General features: G+C 43.9%; 1 protein-coding gene across 10 annotated transcripts in view; it reads left to right on the top strand.

The window, feature by feature from the left end:
• The window catches only part of MARF1 (meiosis regulator and mRNA stability factor 1), a 48,773-nt gene that overhangs the window by 21,648 nt on the left and 9,079 nt on the right, over positions 1-18,046 (top strand). For all 10 annotated transcript variants that reach the window (XM_061600412.1, XM_061600415.1, XM_061600408.1 and 7 more), the window contains 10 exons: positions 412-492; positions 678-914; positions 1,601-1,720; positions 4,000-4,175; positions 7,634-7,854; positions 9,202-9,344; positions 10,194-10,327; positions 11,025-11,227; positions 13,927-14,154; positions 16,038-16,268. In XM_061600412.1, coding sequence (XP_061456396.1) covers positions 412-492; positions 678-914; positions 1,601-1,720; positions 4,000-4,175; positions 7,634-7,854; positions 9,202-9,344; positions 10,194-10,327; positions 11,025-11,227; positions 13,927-14,154; positions 16,038-16,268 — 1,774 coding nt within the window. The remainder of the gene's footprint in view (positions 1-411; positions 493-677; positions 915-1,600; positions 1,721-3,999; positions 4,176-7,633; positions 7,855-9,201; positions 9,345-10,193; positions 10,328-11,024; positions 11,228-13,926; positions 14,155-16,037; positions 16,269-18,046) is intronic.

Genomic DNA, 18,046 nt, shown 5'->3' with positions numbered 1-18,046 from the left:
CAAAAGGTTATTCATTCCTGGAGGTGAGGGTGCATATGTCCTGGAGAGTTTTGAGTAAGATCCCAACATCCTGCAATAGTTGTACTTGGGTCATGAGGTCTGTACTGCCTCTCTAAGTTGGGTTGTTTGGTACTAATGAAGAATGAAATGCCCTGCTTGTGCTAGGTCAGTGCTGTTGCTTTTAAGAAAATTTGGGTGGGTCTAGGTCAGCCTTTCCCAACTAGTGGGCCACCAGATGTTGTTGGACCACAACTCCCATCAGCCTGAGCCAGCATTGCCAATGGTCAGGAAAGATGGGAATTGTGTTCCAACAACATCTGGTGGCCCACTAGTTGGGAAAGGCTGGTCTAGTTAAACGAAGAAGAGAATGGGTAGAAATACAATGATTCTCCAACGCTCTTCCATTTGCAGTTCAGAAGCAATGTCCATTCTCCAAGATGCTCCAGCTTGCTGTCTACCACTTGTCAAGTTCACGGAGATCTATGAGAAGAAGTAGGTTTGAAACCACACACCAAACCACCTTTAAGAAATCCTGCATGTTTGTAATAGGCTACTTTTATGATTAGTAGTAGTTTTAGAATGAGTATTCTTTGCCAGAAGTAGAACATGGCTTATCCTTCTCCTCTCCTCCCTTCCACTTTACTAAAAGTATTCAACTCTTTTGTTTATGTTTTAAGGTTTGGACACAAGTTAAATGTATCAGACTTGTATAAAATAACCGACACAGTAGCAATCCGCGATCAAGGCAATGGAAGGCTTGTATGTCTCCTACCTAGTAGTCAAGCTAGACAGAGCCCTTTGGGATCCTCACAGTCTCATGATGGCTCTTCAGCTAACTGTAGTCCTATCATATTTGAAGAACTGGAATATCATGAGCCCATTTGTAGACAGCACTGCATAAATAAAGACTTTAGGTAAGCTGTGTCTTCATATTCTTCCACCTTTCTCTGTAAATGGAGTCTGAAATTGACATTGGAGCTTTAGTGTTATTTTGTTGTTCTGCCTTTCAACCTGAAGGTACCTACATATCAATATATTAAAATACACAGATCAGTACAAGAAATGTAAAGCCAGCAATATGAAATGGATATATTAAGACAAAATACACAAAAAATTGAGAAACCAGAAATTCATATAATTAAGCAGCAAAACCATAAGCTTGGGGAAGTAAATGCATCTTAATTCGATGTGTAAAAACACATCTGCCTGTCCCGTGCACTGTGGGGAGGGAGTTCCATACTAAAGCATTGTGCTTTATTAAAAGTGGAAAGTACTTGGTTTTGTGTGTCGGGCGGTTGCTTTTTTTAAAAGGAAGATTCTTACAGAACTGCCTGACGCTGTCTTACGCTTCTTTAATAGCTGTATAGCTACACCTGTTTCGAACTGAGCAAGATCTCTTGAAAGATAGCAAATTCATGCCCATGAGGAAGACAGTTACACTAGAGCAATAACTAATATCTGTTACTGTCCAAGTTCGTAAGACAAATCTTCAACAGTAGCAAGTTAAAAAGGGGGCAGTTTGTGGAAGCTCTGGGCTGTATATATCCTTTCCATACTTGTCCCAGTATAAAACTGTTTTATTGTTTTTGTATTACTCTAGTGAACACGACTTTGATCCTGACTCCTACAAAATTCCCTTTGTGATTTTGTCTCTTAAGACCTTTGCGCCGCAAGTTCATAGCTTGTTGCAGACCCATGAGGGGACAGTGCCGTTACTAAGGTAAAAGGATTCTGTTGCTGCTGTTCAGATGTTCAGTAAGCATCTGCATTTTTTCTTCTTTTTTGGAGAACCGGATCCTTGGATGGGTTGCTCCTCCCACTTGCTCTACTAGGCAGGGCTGTGCAAATTAGAAAGGCATCGTCACTGAGCAGGAGGACACTCCCTCTGCGCTCCATGCCACTTGAGTGTGTCTATAGAACTCAGAGTCTTTACTCTTACATGACCAGGGCAGTGTGTGCAATCGCATTTATAAACATGCCAAATGTCACGCCTATCTGCTTTGTCTCCCGTGATTGTACTGGAACAATAAAGCCATCTTCCCCTTGTCCACTGTGCTCAGTCCCCCAACCCCACCTTCTGTCTCACTTTTCTTTGTCTGACATTGTCCACATGCTTTTGAAGACTAAAAGACAAGACTAACCTATACTAGAGACTGACCATATTCAGATGACTGTTATTAGGCAGCCCATGAATGTCTTCTGAACCCTCCTGAGTTCTGTTCTTGCACAACAAAAATCTGTAACCACAGAGTACATACTGCCCAGTTTAGAAAATCAGAAAGTTAGTATTTATGTTTGGCGTGTACAGCTACAGAGAGAACTAAATTTGAATTGCAGCTTATCGTTTCTCTTTATTTTCTCACATCTCTAATCGGCAGGTGCTTTCCCCTTGGCTGCAGAAAAGCAGGGAGGGAGGCACCCAGTGACTTTCCCCTTGGCTACGTTTCTGGTTACTTCCCTTACTGCATGCATCCATCTGGCATCCACACTGCTCCCCACATTGATTTTAAGCAGTGTTTGAGAATGTACCTTTCCATTGCTAGATACAGCCTACGCATCATTGCGCTCTGCCCCGCCCCTTGTGGGAATTGTGCTTGTAATTCACAGCAGCTGAGCTGTGTGTGTTGCATTCTAACACACACGGGTATGCTCGTATGGTCTTGGCATCAAGGCTGTCTCTTATGGGCAACCAAACACACAGACTGAGAGGCGTTAGATGGTCTCAATAAAGCTCGCTTGGTTTTGTTTCAGAGGACTTCATTTGGAGACTAGAAATGAAAATACTCATCCGTGTCTTAGATACAGGGTTGTATCCAGTGTTAGTCATACTCAGAGGGTATGTTAGTCATACTCCATTAACATTAGAGCATGGCTGACTTAGATCCGTTAATGTTAATGGGTCTACTGTGAGTAGAATTTAGTTGGCTGCAACCTATCTAGCCGTGATACTGCAAAACCACGCAAGTTGGGTTTTTCAAGTTATGAATCATGAAGAAATCCGACTTCAGTTCTTGGCATCTCCAAGGAGGGCTGGGAATGTCGCCAGTCTAAAACCCTGCAGAGCCACTGCCAGCCGTGGGAGACATTGCTGAGCTAGATTGACCAAACGTTGTGACGTTCCTAAATGCGTAGCAACTTCCTTTTTGATCCTTAGGTCAGTGGTTCCCAAACGTTTTGCCCACAGACAACTTGAAAATCCCTAATGGTCTCGGCAAACAACTTAATGATTTTTCTGCCTGTTTGTAGCAATTGTAATCCACCATGCTAGATGTTGCAGAAATTTTAATTGTTTTGTTTATTTATTACATTTATTAGTCGCCCATCTGGCTGGTTGTCCAGCCACTCTGGGTGATGCACAACATAAAAACATACAATTCACATTAGAGCCTTAAAATTGCAACAATAACACTAATTGTATTTTTATCGCTTCTTTTACGTCTTTCGTTGTATTACGATTTGCATTCTGTTAATAAATATTGTAATACAACAAAAGACAGTGTAGGAAATGAAAGAAAGAATAAAAATAGAACTAAAAATCAATGTGAATGATTGATACGAGCATGCCCGCGGACCCCTGGTTGTCTACAGACAAGAGTTTGGGAACCCCAGCCTTAGGTCATAAAATGTGTAGCACCACCTACTGGCCTATGGTAGCCCTGCAACGGTTTTTGTAGACCTGTGGCGCGAGCTGCAAATTTCTACATTCAGAATTCCTAGATGGCTATCGAGTAGCTGGTTATTGCTGACCCAAAGTCAGCCACAGCATACATTAAGTTAAGATCATGACAAGTCAGCTTTAATACCGGGCTCTTCTTCTTTCTTGCAGTATAAACACAGGCTTGTTTCTGACAACAGGAACACCTTTTAAGAGTTTCTGGTGTATTTTTTGCATTTGTTTTGCTACAAGAGTTACCAAATATTTTGTTAAATGAGCAGTCTGAAGTCATCTTATTGTTATTGATCTAATACTTGCCTGTTATATTGGTTGCTCTTTTACAGCTTTGCTGACTGCTATGCTTCAGAATTTAGCCATTTGCAAATGGTGCAGGAAGGCCAGGGAGGTGTTCCTCTGGAGCACCTCATCACTTGTGTCCCTGGTGTCAACATTGCCACGGCACAAAATGGCATCAAAGTAGTAAAGTGGATACATAACAAGCCACCGCCTCCCACCGCAGGTACACACCTCATTCTTTCATGTGACAGTTTTGCCTGTAACATTTCTTGCTTCTGATCTCGGTAACCTGCAGTGGCTGCTGGTGGCTCCGTGTCAGTAGGGCAGTGGAATTCACGTCACATTTTAGTATGAACATTCGAGGAGCTGTCCAAGGTGTTTTTTGCACCTTGGACGGCTCCTTGGAAGTTCAGACTAAAACCTGGAGCGGATTCCACTGCCCCGTTGACACGGAGCCACCAGCCACCGCTGGTGCAAACAATTTGTGGCACAAGGGCAGGGAACCTGTGGCCTTCTAGGTGCTGTTGGATTCATAACTCCCATCAGCCCCAGCCAGCATGGGCAGTGGTTAGGAATGATGGGAGTTGTGAATCCAACAACATCTGGAGGGCCATAGGCTCCCCATCCCTGCCATAGTATATAACCTATAACTTTTTGTCAGGGTCATCAATATGGTGCCCATGTGCAGCAGTGTTCCCCAGAGCACTGCAATAGCACCAGATCACCCAAAGATGATTTTCCTCTGCTGCTGCTCCTCCTCCAGTTGCTCACAGGTCTTTGCTAAGCCTTTATTGCACATGCCCCTTTCCATTCTGATGGATGGCAGGAGGCCTTTGAATTGGCTGGATGGAGAGAGGAGGACCAGCGGTGACTGAGCTGTGTCTGCGTATGCATGGAGTACAGGAGGAAATGGAGGAGTTATGGATTGACTGGGGGGAGGGTGGACAACAAGTGGGGTGGGTGGAGTCTCAGGAGGGGGAAGCAAACGGAGATCAAGTGTGGCTGTGGCAGGGAGAGGGAGGAGGAAGAGCTCTCTCTGTTGGATGAATTGATGTGTTTGTGTTGCGAGAGTGAGTGTACAGGTGGTAATCATAAAAGAGAGTTTGGGGGAGTGAATTCATTTAGAGTTGATCTAGGGGAATTTACTTGCTGCCTTCTGGGTAATTCTGTTGGACAGAGAATTTGCATTCTAAGGCTCAGACTGCCAATTATGCCTTGTGTTCACTTTCTGGAGCAAGTTTTGGCCTCTTTTCATTTCAATTAGTATTTCAACTTGCAGCAAAAACTGTGGGTTTGAAATAGCAGCTTTATGTTGTGGGGTATGGAGTTCATACCCAAGCTCCGCCTTGTATTTTGCAACCTCTGATTTGGATAATGAAAGGGCAGATGGAAGCTGTGGGTCACAGAAAGGAAAACTACCAAGAATGGTATTGAAGCCCTTGTTTCCATTAGAATGGAGGTGACCTTGTACAAGGGGCAGAACAGCATGATTATCAGTGCAATATGGTTAAGATTTACAACTACGATGATGAATTCAACCAATAAGGATCAAGGGATATTTCTCAAGTTTAAATTACTCAGTCATCCTTACTTCCCACCTCTCCCTGGGAACATCAGTAATTGCATTAATTGCACTGAAGCCTCTGTTGTGATGTCGCAAACGTTCCAGGGGCGTAAGATTCAAAGGTAATTTTTTTCTGTAAGCCAAGAGAAAGCTTTCAGTGTCTAGCTAGCATTAAAACCTCACGCAAGCAGAAATACTTCTCAGAAGGGAGATCTCGGGAAGTAGGGAGAAGGAAGCAGGCACAAAGTGGCTGTAAGGAAGGATTTCTACTCGTTTCATGCCAGGTAGTGGAAGATCAGAAGTGAGTGAGAGCTTCTGACTACCTTCAGACCCTAGTGCCAAGAGGGTCATGGTTGCCAGCTACTAGCTGGCATCCACATGTCTAGAATCCTGCCTTGGTTTGGCTGAATCTCAGAAGCTCCCATCAAGCATTTTAACTTTAAAAAGCAAAGAGTCAAGAGGCACTTCATCTTTATGAAGGACCTTTTGTTTGGTCCTTTATGAAAGGACCATAACTGAGTGTTTGCATGCGAAAGATCCCAGGTTCAATCCCTGGTATCTCCAGGTAGGATTGGAAAGGACTTCTGTCTGGCGTCTGTCCGAGAGCCACGGCAAGTCAGTGTAGGTGGTACTGGGCCAGGTGGGCTAAAGCAGCTTCCTGTGTTCTTACTGTGTAATAAATGTGTTTTGTGGAGACAGGTAATATTGCCAGATAATAGTGGCTTAAAGTGCACTGGTATACTTAAATCATCAGTGTGATCCCTTGGGTTTTTTTATAAGGTAAACAGAAAGCTTGGGGCTAGAGCTTTGCATAAAAACAAATGTTAGAAGTTCCCTAGATAGGCTAAACCAGGGGTCACCATAGGGCACGCAGAGGCCTTCATTGGCACCCCAGATAGGGGCCCCAGACTCTGAGCTTTCATTTGAAAAAAGGTTATGAAGCAAAATGTGCAGGTACCCTTCTAAGCAATTTCTGTGAAATGAACCAGCCTGGTTGTTCCATCCTGACAGTGTTTTCAGCCAATGAGTGAGTGTTGTGGGTACAGGATGGCAGCCTGTGGTTTGGTTCAGAATTAGCACTGGGGAAAACCGGGTTCTTCTGCCTTTTAACTGTAACTTTGCGTTATGCCACACCCTTATGGCAGCTGTTTCGTGACTGGTGCCCTCCGCACTCTCACTTCAAAATGTGCCCACCAGTCCATAAAGGTTGGTGACTCCTGGGCTAAACAAAGTTCCTTGTTACAGCAGAGTAGCCAAATATGGTGGGCTACAACTCCCATCAGCCCCAGCCAGCATGGCCAGTGATCAGAAATGATGGAGTCCAACATCATCTGGAGAATGCCATGTTGGGTACCCCTTGTTTTACAGTCTGCAAGTTGTTGCTACGTCTGTTGCGGCTATGATTCTAAGTTTACTTTAGGAACAGAGCTCCATCTGAAAACTGTGTTAGTACTGAGGGGTAAGAGTGCCTCCTATTGTCCGGGATCCAAAGAGCAAACTGCTAGTCCATGCACCCAAGGAGTGGTGAGTTGTGATTGGTTGCCCCCCCCCAAAGGCAGTCTTCCCTTACTACAGTCCATATACTCTTTTGAAACTGAGAAGAGTTTCAAAAGTCATTTGCAAAAACGGCATAGGAAATCAAAAGCGAGGGGAGGAGGTGAGAGAGAAATTTCCAGTGGCTGTCTGAAAACCCTTGGGCATGTCAATATTGGCACTCTGGAACTGCAGCCTGACTTCATATATTTGCTTTGTTGTAACACAGGTTTGCCTTCATTAATTGGTGTTTTTGTCACTTCAGCTTCAGTTTTTAGTCTATAGAGAAGGGATGTTTTCCCCAAATCCATTAGTAGTAGTAGTGGTATCATCATCAACATTTATTACCTGGCCTTCACACAGAGTTCCCAGGGCAAGTTACACTAATTTTAAAATACTGCTTTAAAAACAACCCAAAATCACAGAATAGGGTGGGTCTGAAAAATATACATCTCGGGTGTCAAAGGCCAGGGTAAAGATCCATGGTGTCCCTGTTCTAATTTATTCCTATTCTTAGCCGTAGTGCTCATCTTACTCCATTTGTGTCCCTATCCTCTAAGCAAGAGTGTTTTTTCCCCCTCTAGAGCCTTGGGTTCTCCGTTCCACAAGTCCTGTGGGTAACCCACAACTTATTCAGTTCAGCCGAGAAGTGATCGATCTCCTTAAAAACCAGCCATCGTGTATCATGCCTGTCAGTAAATTCATCCCAACGTACCATCATCATTTTGCAAAGCAATGTCGTGTGTCTGACTACGGGTGTTCCAAGTTAATGGAGTTGCTGGAAGTGGTGCCTCACGTGTTGCAAGTGAGTTTAGTCTCACAGTTGTATCCAAGTGCATGTTTCCCTGAGTGATGAGTGTTAGTTCGCACAAAGGGCTATTTAACTGCAGTAAAAATCCTCACACTGAGTGATTATGTGACATTAACTTTGTGTGTGGGTTTAGGCATAGTTGTGGTGAAGAGTTTGCTGGTGCCTTCCACGGTCTCCAGGGATATTGTAGATGCCCCTTCTAAAAAAAAAAGTTGATTTAATTTATACAGGACCAGAGAGCCTCTCTTGCCTGTTGTTTAGAAGGGATTCTCTGATCCTTAAGTTCTTGGTGTGTAGCGTTACTGCTGCGACCCAAAGATATTTGCATCTTTAAGAGTCTGCATGTTAAAAGATGATTTTGACAGTCCCAATCCAACATTGGCTGCTATGTTGGGCTACTCTCCACCACCTGAAGAGCGTTGCTGTTCCCTCTCCTTGCCAGCAGTGATCTCCGGCTGCTTCATGTCTCTCCCCATTACAGAGCATCAGCTCAGCCTGGTACCCTCTGCGTGTTGTTGGACTCCCAACAGCCTTGGCCAGCATGGCCAACAATCAGACTAGAACCAGCAGTGGCAGACTCAGAGGTGTGGAGTTTTCTCCTCCCCCTGCCTGCATATCTTTCTATTATTTAAAAAAAAAACAGGCCCTTTGTTCTCTTCCCCCCTACTTTATTTAAATATTTGAGGGTCTTGCTCTGTGCATGGTTTTGTCAAACCCAACTTTAAACAAATAGGCTTCTTGCCAATGTCTGCTATCGTGTATTTTATAATTGATTTTGTGTTGTAAACCACTTAGAATCCATTCTGGCATATGAATGGTATATAAATCAATAATTCGGCTATGGGGCAGTATATGAAAGAAAGAAAGATCATGCCAAGTGCAGCTCTAAATGTTGCTTTCCTTTCCCATTTTGCACAATCCAGGCACATGTCAGTGTTGAGTGTGAAATAGTGCAAAAATACGTACATTGCTGCTCTGGGCGCATATATTTGAGTGCGCCCATGACATTTTATTTATTTATTACATTTATATTCCACTTTTCCTTCAAGGAGCTCAGGGTGGCATACAAATATAGTTCTCCACTCCCCCACTTTATCCTCACAACAATCCTGCGAGGAAGGTTAGGCCGAGAGGCAGTGACTAGACAAAGGTCTCCCAGTGAGCTTCATGGCTGTGTCGGGATTCGAACCCTGGTCTCCCAGGTCATAGCTCAGTACCTTAACCATTATACCACACTGACTCTCTCATGTGGTTGTAAATAGCTCAAATGCGGCAGTGTTGTGATGATTTGGAAATTCCATACGTCTTATAAGATGTTGCTGTTTTTGTTTGTTATTCTAGATCCTTGGGATAGGCACCAAGCGTTTGTTAACCTTAACGCACAGGGCCCAGGTGAAACGATTTACTCAAGACCTATATAAGCTCCTCAAGTCCCAGGCCAGTAAACAAGTTGTTGTGAGGGAGTTCTTTCAAGCTTATCACTGGTATGTAAAGAGAGCTGGGGCAAGGGTATACCTGTGTTATAAATTCAAACATCAGAACATTTTTTTAAGTTGTTAAAGGCTTGGGGATTCAGGGAAACAGCATTTCTCCATCGAAAGGGAAGACACAACTTTCTTCTCTCCAAAGTCAAACTAAAGAGCAGAAACTAAAAAAACCTTGGATTGGGGTGGGGTGGTAAATCTGGCTGGTTTTTAAAACGTCTGAAGCCGGCCACGGCTAACGGTGGGTGGGATGCTGCACTTAATGGATTGTTGTCTGGATTCTAGTGGCCAACAACTCTTCCCTTCCTGGGTCCTATTGTCTGTGCAAAGGACTCCTAGGAACAAAGGGTTCTTTTCCCTTGCAGTAAGCATTTGCAGAAGTTCTCTTGCACACCCACAATAAGAAAGGAGAAATCTTGGGAGCTTTTTGACTACCAAAAGTTCTGTTATACGGTATCAGGGAGCATACCTTGCGTAGACATTGGTCACATCCGCACCATATACTTAGCACTTTTCTGTAACTTGAACAGCCATGGCTTCCCCCAAAGAATCCTGGTAATTCTTAGTTCACCCCTCAAAGAACTACAATTCCCAGCACCCTTAACAGACTACCCTTCCCAGGATTCTTTAGGGGGAAGCCACGGCTGTTAAAGTGGTATAAATGTGTTTTACATGTATGATGAGGATGTGACCTTAAACCTTGAGAATGTCCTGGTCTGGTCTTGGTGGTGTCACCTCTCTCATTGTTCATATTTTCATGTGGAGATGGCAGCAGTGAAAAAGACATGGATTTGTGCCTTTTGTACATGCCTTTATCGTGAATACACTACTTTCCATCACATCATCTAGGTGTTTCTCCAAAGACTGGGACGTAACGGAGTACGGAGTCTGTGAGTTGGTCGATCTCATATCAGAAATTCCAGACACAACAATCTGTTTGTCTCTACAAGAGAATGAGATGGTAATCTGTATCCCCAAAAGAGGTACATCCTCATTTTAAGATCTACATACTCTCTCTTCCTTTATTTATTTATTAATACAATTGGCACCCTGGTAGCAGGTACATTTTTTACTTTTTGTGAGTGAATTAAAGCTTACATTGAGCAATGGTAGAGACTAAGAGCAGTGTTTTGTTTAGGGGGTTCATATATCCCCCTTTTATTTTTTAAAAAAAGATTGCAGGACATTTCAACATTTGGACACAAGCAGAACAAGACACAATTTAAGCAAAAGTTGGAGATCTAAAGTCCCTGAAAGACTGGAGAGAATACAGACTTTTGTTTTTGCTTTTTTGTCTGACACTTAAAAAACATAACAGCCCTCCTGGCTCATCTGGGCCTACATTCTGTTCCCACAGCTGCCCTGAGCCTTCTCAGCAAAGACGCTTATATGACTGGATGTAAAATAAAATATTATTGTTACTAATATTATTCTGATTTCTTAACCACTCTTCATCATAAGGTCCCAGGGCGGGTTGCAGCAATTAAAAATAGAACCTGAAAATTAGTTTAAAAAAAATTAAAATAATTTAAATCCTGAAAATTCAGATCATGCATTGGGAAGCAATGCCTGAGCTGTGGAGAGCCCTCTTTTAGACTCTCTGTTTGACAGGGAGAGAGCTAAATATCGGTCTTTCTAGCTTTTACATACCTTCGTTTTGCATTTCTTCTCTGTTTTCAGAACGTACCAAGGAGGAAGTTGAAAGGACAAAGCAGTTCTCTAAAGAGGCAGTTGACTTGTTACGCCATCAACCCTATTTCCGCATGCCTTTCAATAAATTCATCCCGTCCTATCACCATCACTTTGGGCGCCAGTGCCGACTTGCCTATTACGGATTTACCAAGCTCCTTGAACTCTTTGAAGCCATACCAGATGTCTTGCAGGTATGCTACAGATATTCCGGATCAGAGGTGGGCAGTTAGTAACCCCAAAGCTCGTCACTGAATCCTGCTAGTTGTTAGAATTTTTTTTTTTAAGAATTTTTATTTAAGATAAAAGTAGATACAAATATGTAACCACACATGCCCTGTCTGGCATTGTATAACAGACACTGTACAGGTATGAATCAGTGTACAATCTCAGTACCCAGATATCTAACTTCATCCAGCAAATAGTCAGTCCAATCTTGGAAAGTGCTTGCAAGCTAGTCAAATGCCGTTCTCCCCCCCTTAAAACAAAGATTAGTGAGCAAGGGGAGGTCTATGTTCTCCTGGATTAGGATTAATATAGGGGGCGGGGAGGAATCCAGTCTTCTAGAAGATGTGAAAGATTGTCTTGCCCTTTATTTACCCAATTGTTCACTGCGCTCTGAAGGCGAGGGCCTTTTGCAGATGCCATCTCATTAGGAAATCCATTCTGCATAATATAGGAATTGGACCTTTAGTGTGGTGGCACCTACCCTTTGGAATTCACTGCCGTTAAATATTAGACAGGCACCATCTCTGTTTTTTCAGTGTCTGCTGAAGACCTACCTCTTTCAACAAGCTTTCTTAAGTAGATACCTTTATCCCAGTCTGTATCTGTATGGGAATTGTTTTTAAGATGTTTTTGTCACTTCTTGTTTCCTGCTCTGAGGTTCTTTTGGGAGGAAAGGTGGGCTATAAGTTTGTGGACACAGAAAGCAGGACAAATCAGCAGGAGGAGTTGTGTTCAGTAAGTTTCGGGAACACTCTGTTGCCTGTAGAACCAAGCCCTGTTTTAGAATGGTTACAGGGTGCCATTGCACCACATGGGCAAACTTTGCAAGTAATCAGTTTCCTTTTTAACCGTTTGTGTTATCATTTGGGGAGAAAACTGTTAATATGTTTCAATTTGTCTCTCATACTGAATTGCACGGGGAAAAACTGATGTATAGCTAATACTTTAGTTGCCTGGTGCTAGTCACTCCCTAAATTCCCTATGGAATTGATCTCCCTGACGAGGTGCGCCTGGTGCCAACACTGTAATCTTTTCGGCGCCAGGTCAAGACTTCTCCCAGGCATTTTAGCATGTGTTTTAAAATTGCTTTTTCAAAAAATGTGTTTTTAAATTTGTATATTTGTCTTTAATGTTTGTAATTGTTGTACACCACCCAGAGAGTTTCAGCTATGGGGCGGTATACAAATTAAATTAAAATAAAATAAATATAAATAAATAACTGACTCATTCTAGTTTGAGTTCAGGCCTGGTTATGGGGCTGAATCAGCCTTGGTCGCCCTGACCTTTATCAGGAGAAGGACGGGGAGTGCAACCCTGTTACTCTTGATCTCTCAGTGGCTTTTGATACCATTGACCATGGTATCCTTCTGGGCTGACTTGGTGAAATGGGTATTGAAGGAAGTGTTTTACAGTGGTTCCGATCCTGTCTCCAAGGTCGCTCTCAGAGAATAGCATTGGGTGACTGTCTTTTGGCCCCCTGGCAGCTGTGCTGTGGGGTGCCGCAAGGTACCATCTTGTCCCCCATGCTGTTTAACATCTACATGAAGCCCTTGGGAGCAGTCATCCGGAGATTTGGGGCAAAGTGTCAGCAGTACGCTGACGATACCCAGATCTATTTCTCTGTAACATCTGAATAGGGAGAGGCCGTGCAAGCCCTGGGCCACTGCCTGGACTCGGTGGTGGCCTGGATGAGGGCCTATAAACTGAGTCTGAATCCTAGCAAGACGGAGGCGCTGTGGGTTGGTGGTTCCCGAGTTCAGATAATTGGGCAATTGCCTGCTTTGGATGGGGTTGTACTCCCTCTGAAAGAGCAGGTTTGTAGTCTGGGGGTGCTCCTGGAGCCATCTTTGTCACTAGAGGCCCAGTTGACCTCAGTGGCTAGGAGTGCCTTTTACCAGCTTCAGCTGGTAAGACAGCTGTGGCGTTTCTGGACTAGGATAGCCTGACCATTGTTGTCCACACGCTGGTAACCTCTAGGCTGGATTACTGTAATGCGCTCTATGTGGGGCTGCCCTTGAGGTTGGTGCAAAATGCGGTGGCGAGACTGATAGCTGGGGCAGGGTATCGCCAACATGTCACCCCACTGCTGAAAGAATTGCACTAGCTGCCCATTTGTTACTGGGCCATGTTCAAGGTTCTAGTTTCGGTGTACTGAGCCCTATATAGCTTGGGACTAGGATATCTGAAAGACCGTCTTGTCCCTTATATACCCAGTTGATCACTGCGCTCTGCAGGTGAGGGCCTCCTACAGACACCATCTTATCAGGAGGTCCGTTCTGCACAAAATAGGAAACAGACCTTTAGTGTGGCGGCACCTACCCTGTGGGATTCTCTACCTTTAAATATTAGACAGGCGCTGTCTCTGTTATCTTTTTGGCGCCTATTGAAGACCTTCCTCTTTCAACAAGCTTCTAAATTGAGACCTTACCCCAGTCTGCTTCTGTGTTGGAATTGCTTTTTACTATGTTTTTAAACCTTTTTTAACAGATGTCTTGAAAGCTTTTTAAAAAAATGTTTTATGTATTATAAAGTCTGTTTTTATGATGTTTTAAAGTGTTTTTAGTGCTTTTGTTTGCTGCCCTGGGCTCCTTCTGGGAGGAAGGGCGGGATGTCAATCAAATAACAAATAAATAAATTCATTAACCAAGCTGATTTTTACTCTCAGGTGCTGGAATGTGGGGAAGAGAAAATTCTTGCGCTAACAGATGCAGAAAAGGTGAAAGCTTTAGCTGCCCAGTTCGTTAAATTGCTCCGATCTCAGAAGGACAAATGCCTTATGATGGCAGATGTGCTCACCGAATATGCTAAAACATTTGGCTACCCCCTGCGCCTTCAGGACTACGATGTTGGTTCTGTTCCAGCTTTGATGCAAAAACTTTGCCATGCTATTAAGGTAAGTTTCTGTATGAGAAACTGTTTTGGTGGGAAAGGAAGCTGGAGAGGGAGAAAGTTGTATTGATCAAATGCATGTTGAAATAGCATCAAGATATTAAATAGCTGGTTCATTTTTACAGCCCACTTACGCGTTCCTTTGAGTATAGTGCAACTGACGGTGTAAGCAACATAGGTCTTTTTTAAGAACTCGTTGATTTTCTGTATAATAGGATCGTTAGAGAACCCGAAGAATCTCACTGAGAATACCTACTGGATTTTCCACCCTTAATGATCAATATCATGGCCTCAGGGACACACAGTTAAATGGAAGATTTTTAGGGCAGATCCACACCATACATTTAAAGCACATCCAACACACATTTACAGCCCGTTACTTCCCACAAAGGATCCTGGGAACTGTAGCTTGCCACCCTCAGCTCCTACTGGGAGGAAGGGCGGGATATAAATCAAATAAATAAATAAGGGTGTTGGGAGTGTTTAATTCTGTGAGGAGGGAAATCACAGTTCCTAGTATTGTTTGGGGGAAGGCATATGCTTTAAATGTGTGTTGGATGTGCTTTAAAGGTAGGGTGCGGACCTGCCCTACATGACAGGGTATAGATGCTTTGTCAAAAGCCATGAAAAGCAAGCATCAGATTTACGGCTCAGGTTAAAACTGCCTTAAGGTGCAGTCGATTTTATAGAGAAATCTACTTTATTACACTTGTAATACACTTTTTCTAGGAGTGCCCAGGGTTGCGTTGTGCAATGGGCTAGGCTGAGACCAATGCACTCAAAGTCACCCTAATCAGTTTTGTGGAGATTTGAACTCAAGTCCAGTCCTATCAACAGCATCACGGTGGTGCAGTAGAGCCCTGCTGAATCACTCTGAGGGTCCATCTAGACTAGCATCTTGTTTCCTAGAAGCAAAAATGGGTACGTTCGCATGAGAAGTAATAGTCCTTGAAATATCTTGGTCCCCCCGCCAAATGAGGAACAGTCTGGGGCTTCCAAGGCAAGGGCCTTTTCAGCAGTGGTGCCTCGATTGCGGAATATGCTCTCCCCCCCCCCCCAAGGGGGAGGGTTGCCTGCTGTTAAGGGGGGGTTGTGCAAGGTGAAGATCTTTTTTATTTTTCCAAGCATTTTAAGATCATTCTAGGACAGGTGTGGGGAACCTGCGTTCCTCCAGGGGTTGCTGAATTACAACTCCCATCAGCCGTAGCAAGCATGGGCAATGGCCAAGGATAATGGAAGGTGTAGTTCACCAACATCCGGAGGGCCAGAAGTTGCTCGCACCTGTTCTAGGATCTTCAGTGTGCTAAGCTTTGCTGTGTTGATGTATGATCTGCTCCGGCTCCTGCTTTTTATTTATATAGTTTTCTACTGTGGGTTTACTGTTTTAATCTTTCGGCGCCTATTGAAGGCCTTCCTATTTCAACAAGCCTTTAAAGTTGAGACCTTATCCCAGTCTGTGATGGAATTGCTTTTTAATGTGCTTTTAAACCTTTTTTAAAAGATGTCTTGAAAGCTTTTTAAAAAAATGTTCTAATGTATTTTAACGTCTCTTTTTTATGATATTTTAAAGTGTTTTTAGTGCTTTTGTTTGCTGCCCTGGGCTCCTGCTGAAAGGAAAGGCAGGATATAAATCAAATAATAAAATAAATAAATGTTTAGTGCTTTTCATTTGTTAATGGTTTTTCAGTTTTTATTGTCAACCACCCAGAGGACATGGTTAATTGGGTAGTGTGCAAATGATGTGAATAGAACAGCATGTGGAGCATTCTTAAAGCTTCCTGATAACAGCAGAATTCCCTCTTAAAGCTGCAGAGTGTTGTAGTAGCTTTTGACTTGGCATCTTGGTGCATTCGGATTTTTTCGTCATTTTTATTCAAACACCTCCAGGTTGTCAACACAGAATCTGGTAAACAGCTCCAACTTATCAATAAAAAGTCTCTCCGGGCCCTGGCTACCCAGCTTCTGGTCCTGCTTATGACCTTGGATGAAACCAGCTTTGTTTCTGTTGAAGAGCTTAAAAGGCATTATGAATCCACCCAGGGTGCTCCCCTGAACCCATTTGAATACGGCTTCATGACATTTACTGAACTCCTGATGAGTGTGCCTTATCTCACAGAGGTAAGACAAAATAGCTTGGCTCTTAATGCCCGGCATAACACTGGTCTGCCATGCTGGGCTCTCGTTTTTCTTCCTTCACAAATTTGTCTGAGGCCACACCTGCACTTTGCATTTGAAGCGCTGTTATCAGAGCCGGCACCAGGCATGCCGGGGCCCTTGGGCACCAGCTTGCCCCAGTGCGTGCGCCCCACTTACTTGTCCCTCCTGTCTTTTGCAACTGTATGTGCTGGACTGCCATTAACCAAGATGGCAGCCAAGGATTCCCTAAGGGGCTGAAGCCTCCACCGCCATCTTGGTTGATGGCACGTGTGCATGCTATGCGCATGTATTGCTGCCATCAACCAAGATGGCGACAGGGGCATCAGCACCTTAGGGAATCCTCTGCCACCATGTTGGTTAATGGCAGCCCTGCACACGCAGCCACAAAAGACAGGAGAGACAGGTAGGTGGAGCCAGCAAACAGGCAGGTGGCTGGGAAGCTCTCTCCCTGCGATCCGTGGCAGTACCCTGCCCCCAATCTATCGAGGGGCCCCTCGGCCAGGGTCCAACCTGGCTGCCCTTGAGTGCCAGCCCTGGCTATTATACAATACTACTTTTGCAGTCATGGCTTCCTCCTCCCCCAAAGAATCCTGGGAAGTGTCGCTTGTTAAGAGTGTCAAGAGTTGTTAGAAGACCCTCATTCCCCTCATAGAGCTACAGTTGCCAGAGTAGCTTAACAATCTGTTGTTCTTCCCAGGGAACTCTGAGAATTGTAGCTTTGTGTTGGGCCCAACTCTGAAGAGAGTGCCTTGTTGTATTGCCCTCCAGCATATGGCCTCTGACGGTGGTGGTGGTATTGAATGAGTTAGTCGCCTCATACCCAGCGGTCTCTAGGCGACTTGCAACACGTTTTAAAAGCATACAATATAAAATAAATTTTAAAACATATAATATACAAAAATTAAAACCCAAACAAATAGGGCTAAAACTGCGTGCCGGAGTCCTTAGTGAAAAGGAAGTTCTTTGCCTGGTACCTAAAGATGGGTAGAGAAGACACCTGGCGTGCCTCTCTGGGGAGATCATTCCACTACTGACAAGGACCGTTCTTGTGTTGCCACCCTCTGAGCCTCCTGTGGAGGGGGCAGACGATGAAGGGCCTCAGATAATGAACTCGGGGTCTGGGTTGGTTCGTGGTGGAAGAGTCTTAAGATTGTTCTCTCCACTAGAATGGACAGTCTGAGCTGTTGGTAGACTTGAGCCTGACTGATCACTGTCAATATTTAGAGGAAGTAGCAGCAATTGTACTTGTTTACAGCCTCTTCTGGCCAGCATCTGTTACATTTTATTTTTTTAGACAATTCCTTGGGGTAAAATCGCCCTTGGACGGCAGTGTAAAAATACTCCAGGATAAAATGTAAAATCGTCAAGCCAAAGTGTTATGCAGCTTAAAAATGAACAGTAGAAATTAATCCAAGCACAGAAGTTCATAAAACCTACGTTCAAATGAAAAAAGTCTTCAAGCACTTTAAAAAAACCCTGACAGCGATGGGGCCACATGAATTTTGGGAGAGAGCTTAATAAGTGTGGGCCCACCACTGCAAAAGCCCTGTACGTGCTTCCTGTCAACATATCCCATCAGCAGGCCAGAGAGCAGGGCCTTGGACATTGATCTTACTGCCCAGGGTGGTTCACATAGCTGCAGGCTGTCCTTCAGATAACCTGGTCGTTTTAGGACTTCAAAGGTCAAAACTAGCACTTTAAATTAAGCCCAGAAACACACAGGCAGGCAGCGTAACAGA

Source organism: Rhineura floridana, chromosome 17, assembly GCF_030035675.1.
Source record: "Rhineura floridana isolate rRhiFlo1 chromosome 17, rRhiFlo1.hap2, whole genome shotgun sequence".
Classification (NCBI taxonomy): domain Eukaryota; kingdom Metazoa; phylum Chordata; class Lepidosauria; order Squamata; family Rhineuridae; genus Rhineura; species Rhineura floridana.
The sequence above is the reverse complement of the archived record's forward strand: the minus strand, read 5'-3'. Positions and strand labels throughout refer to the sequence as shown.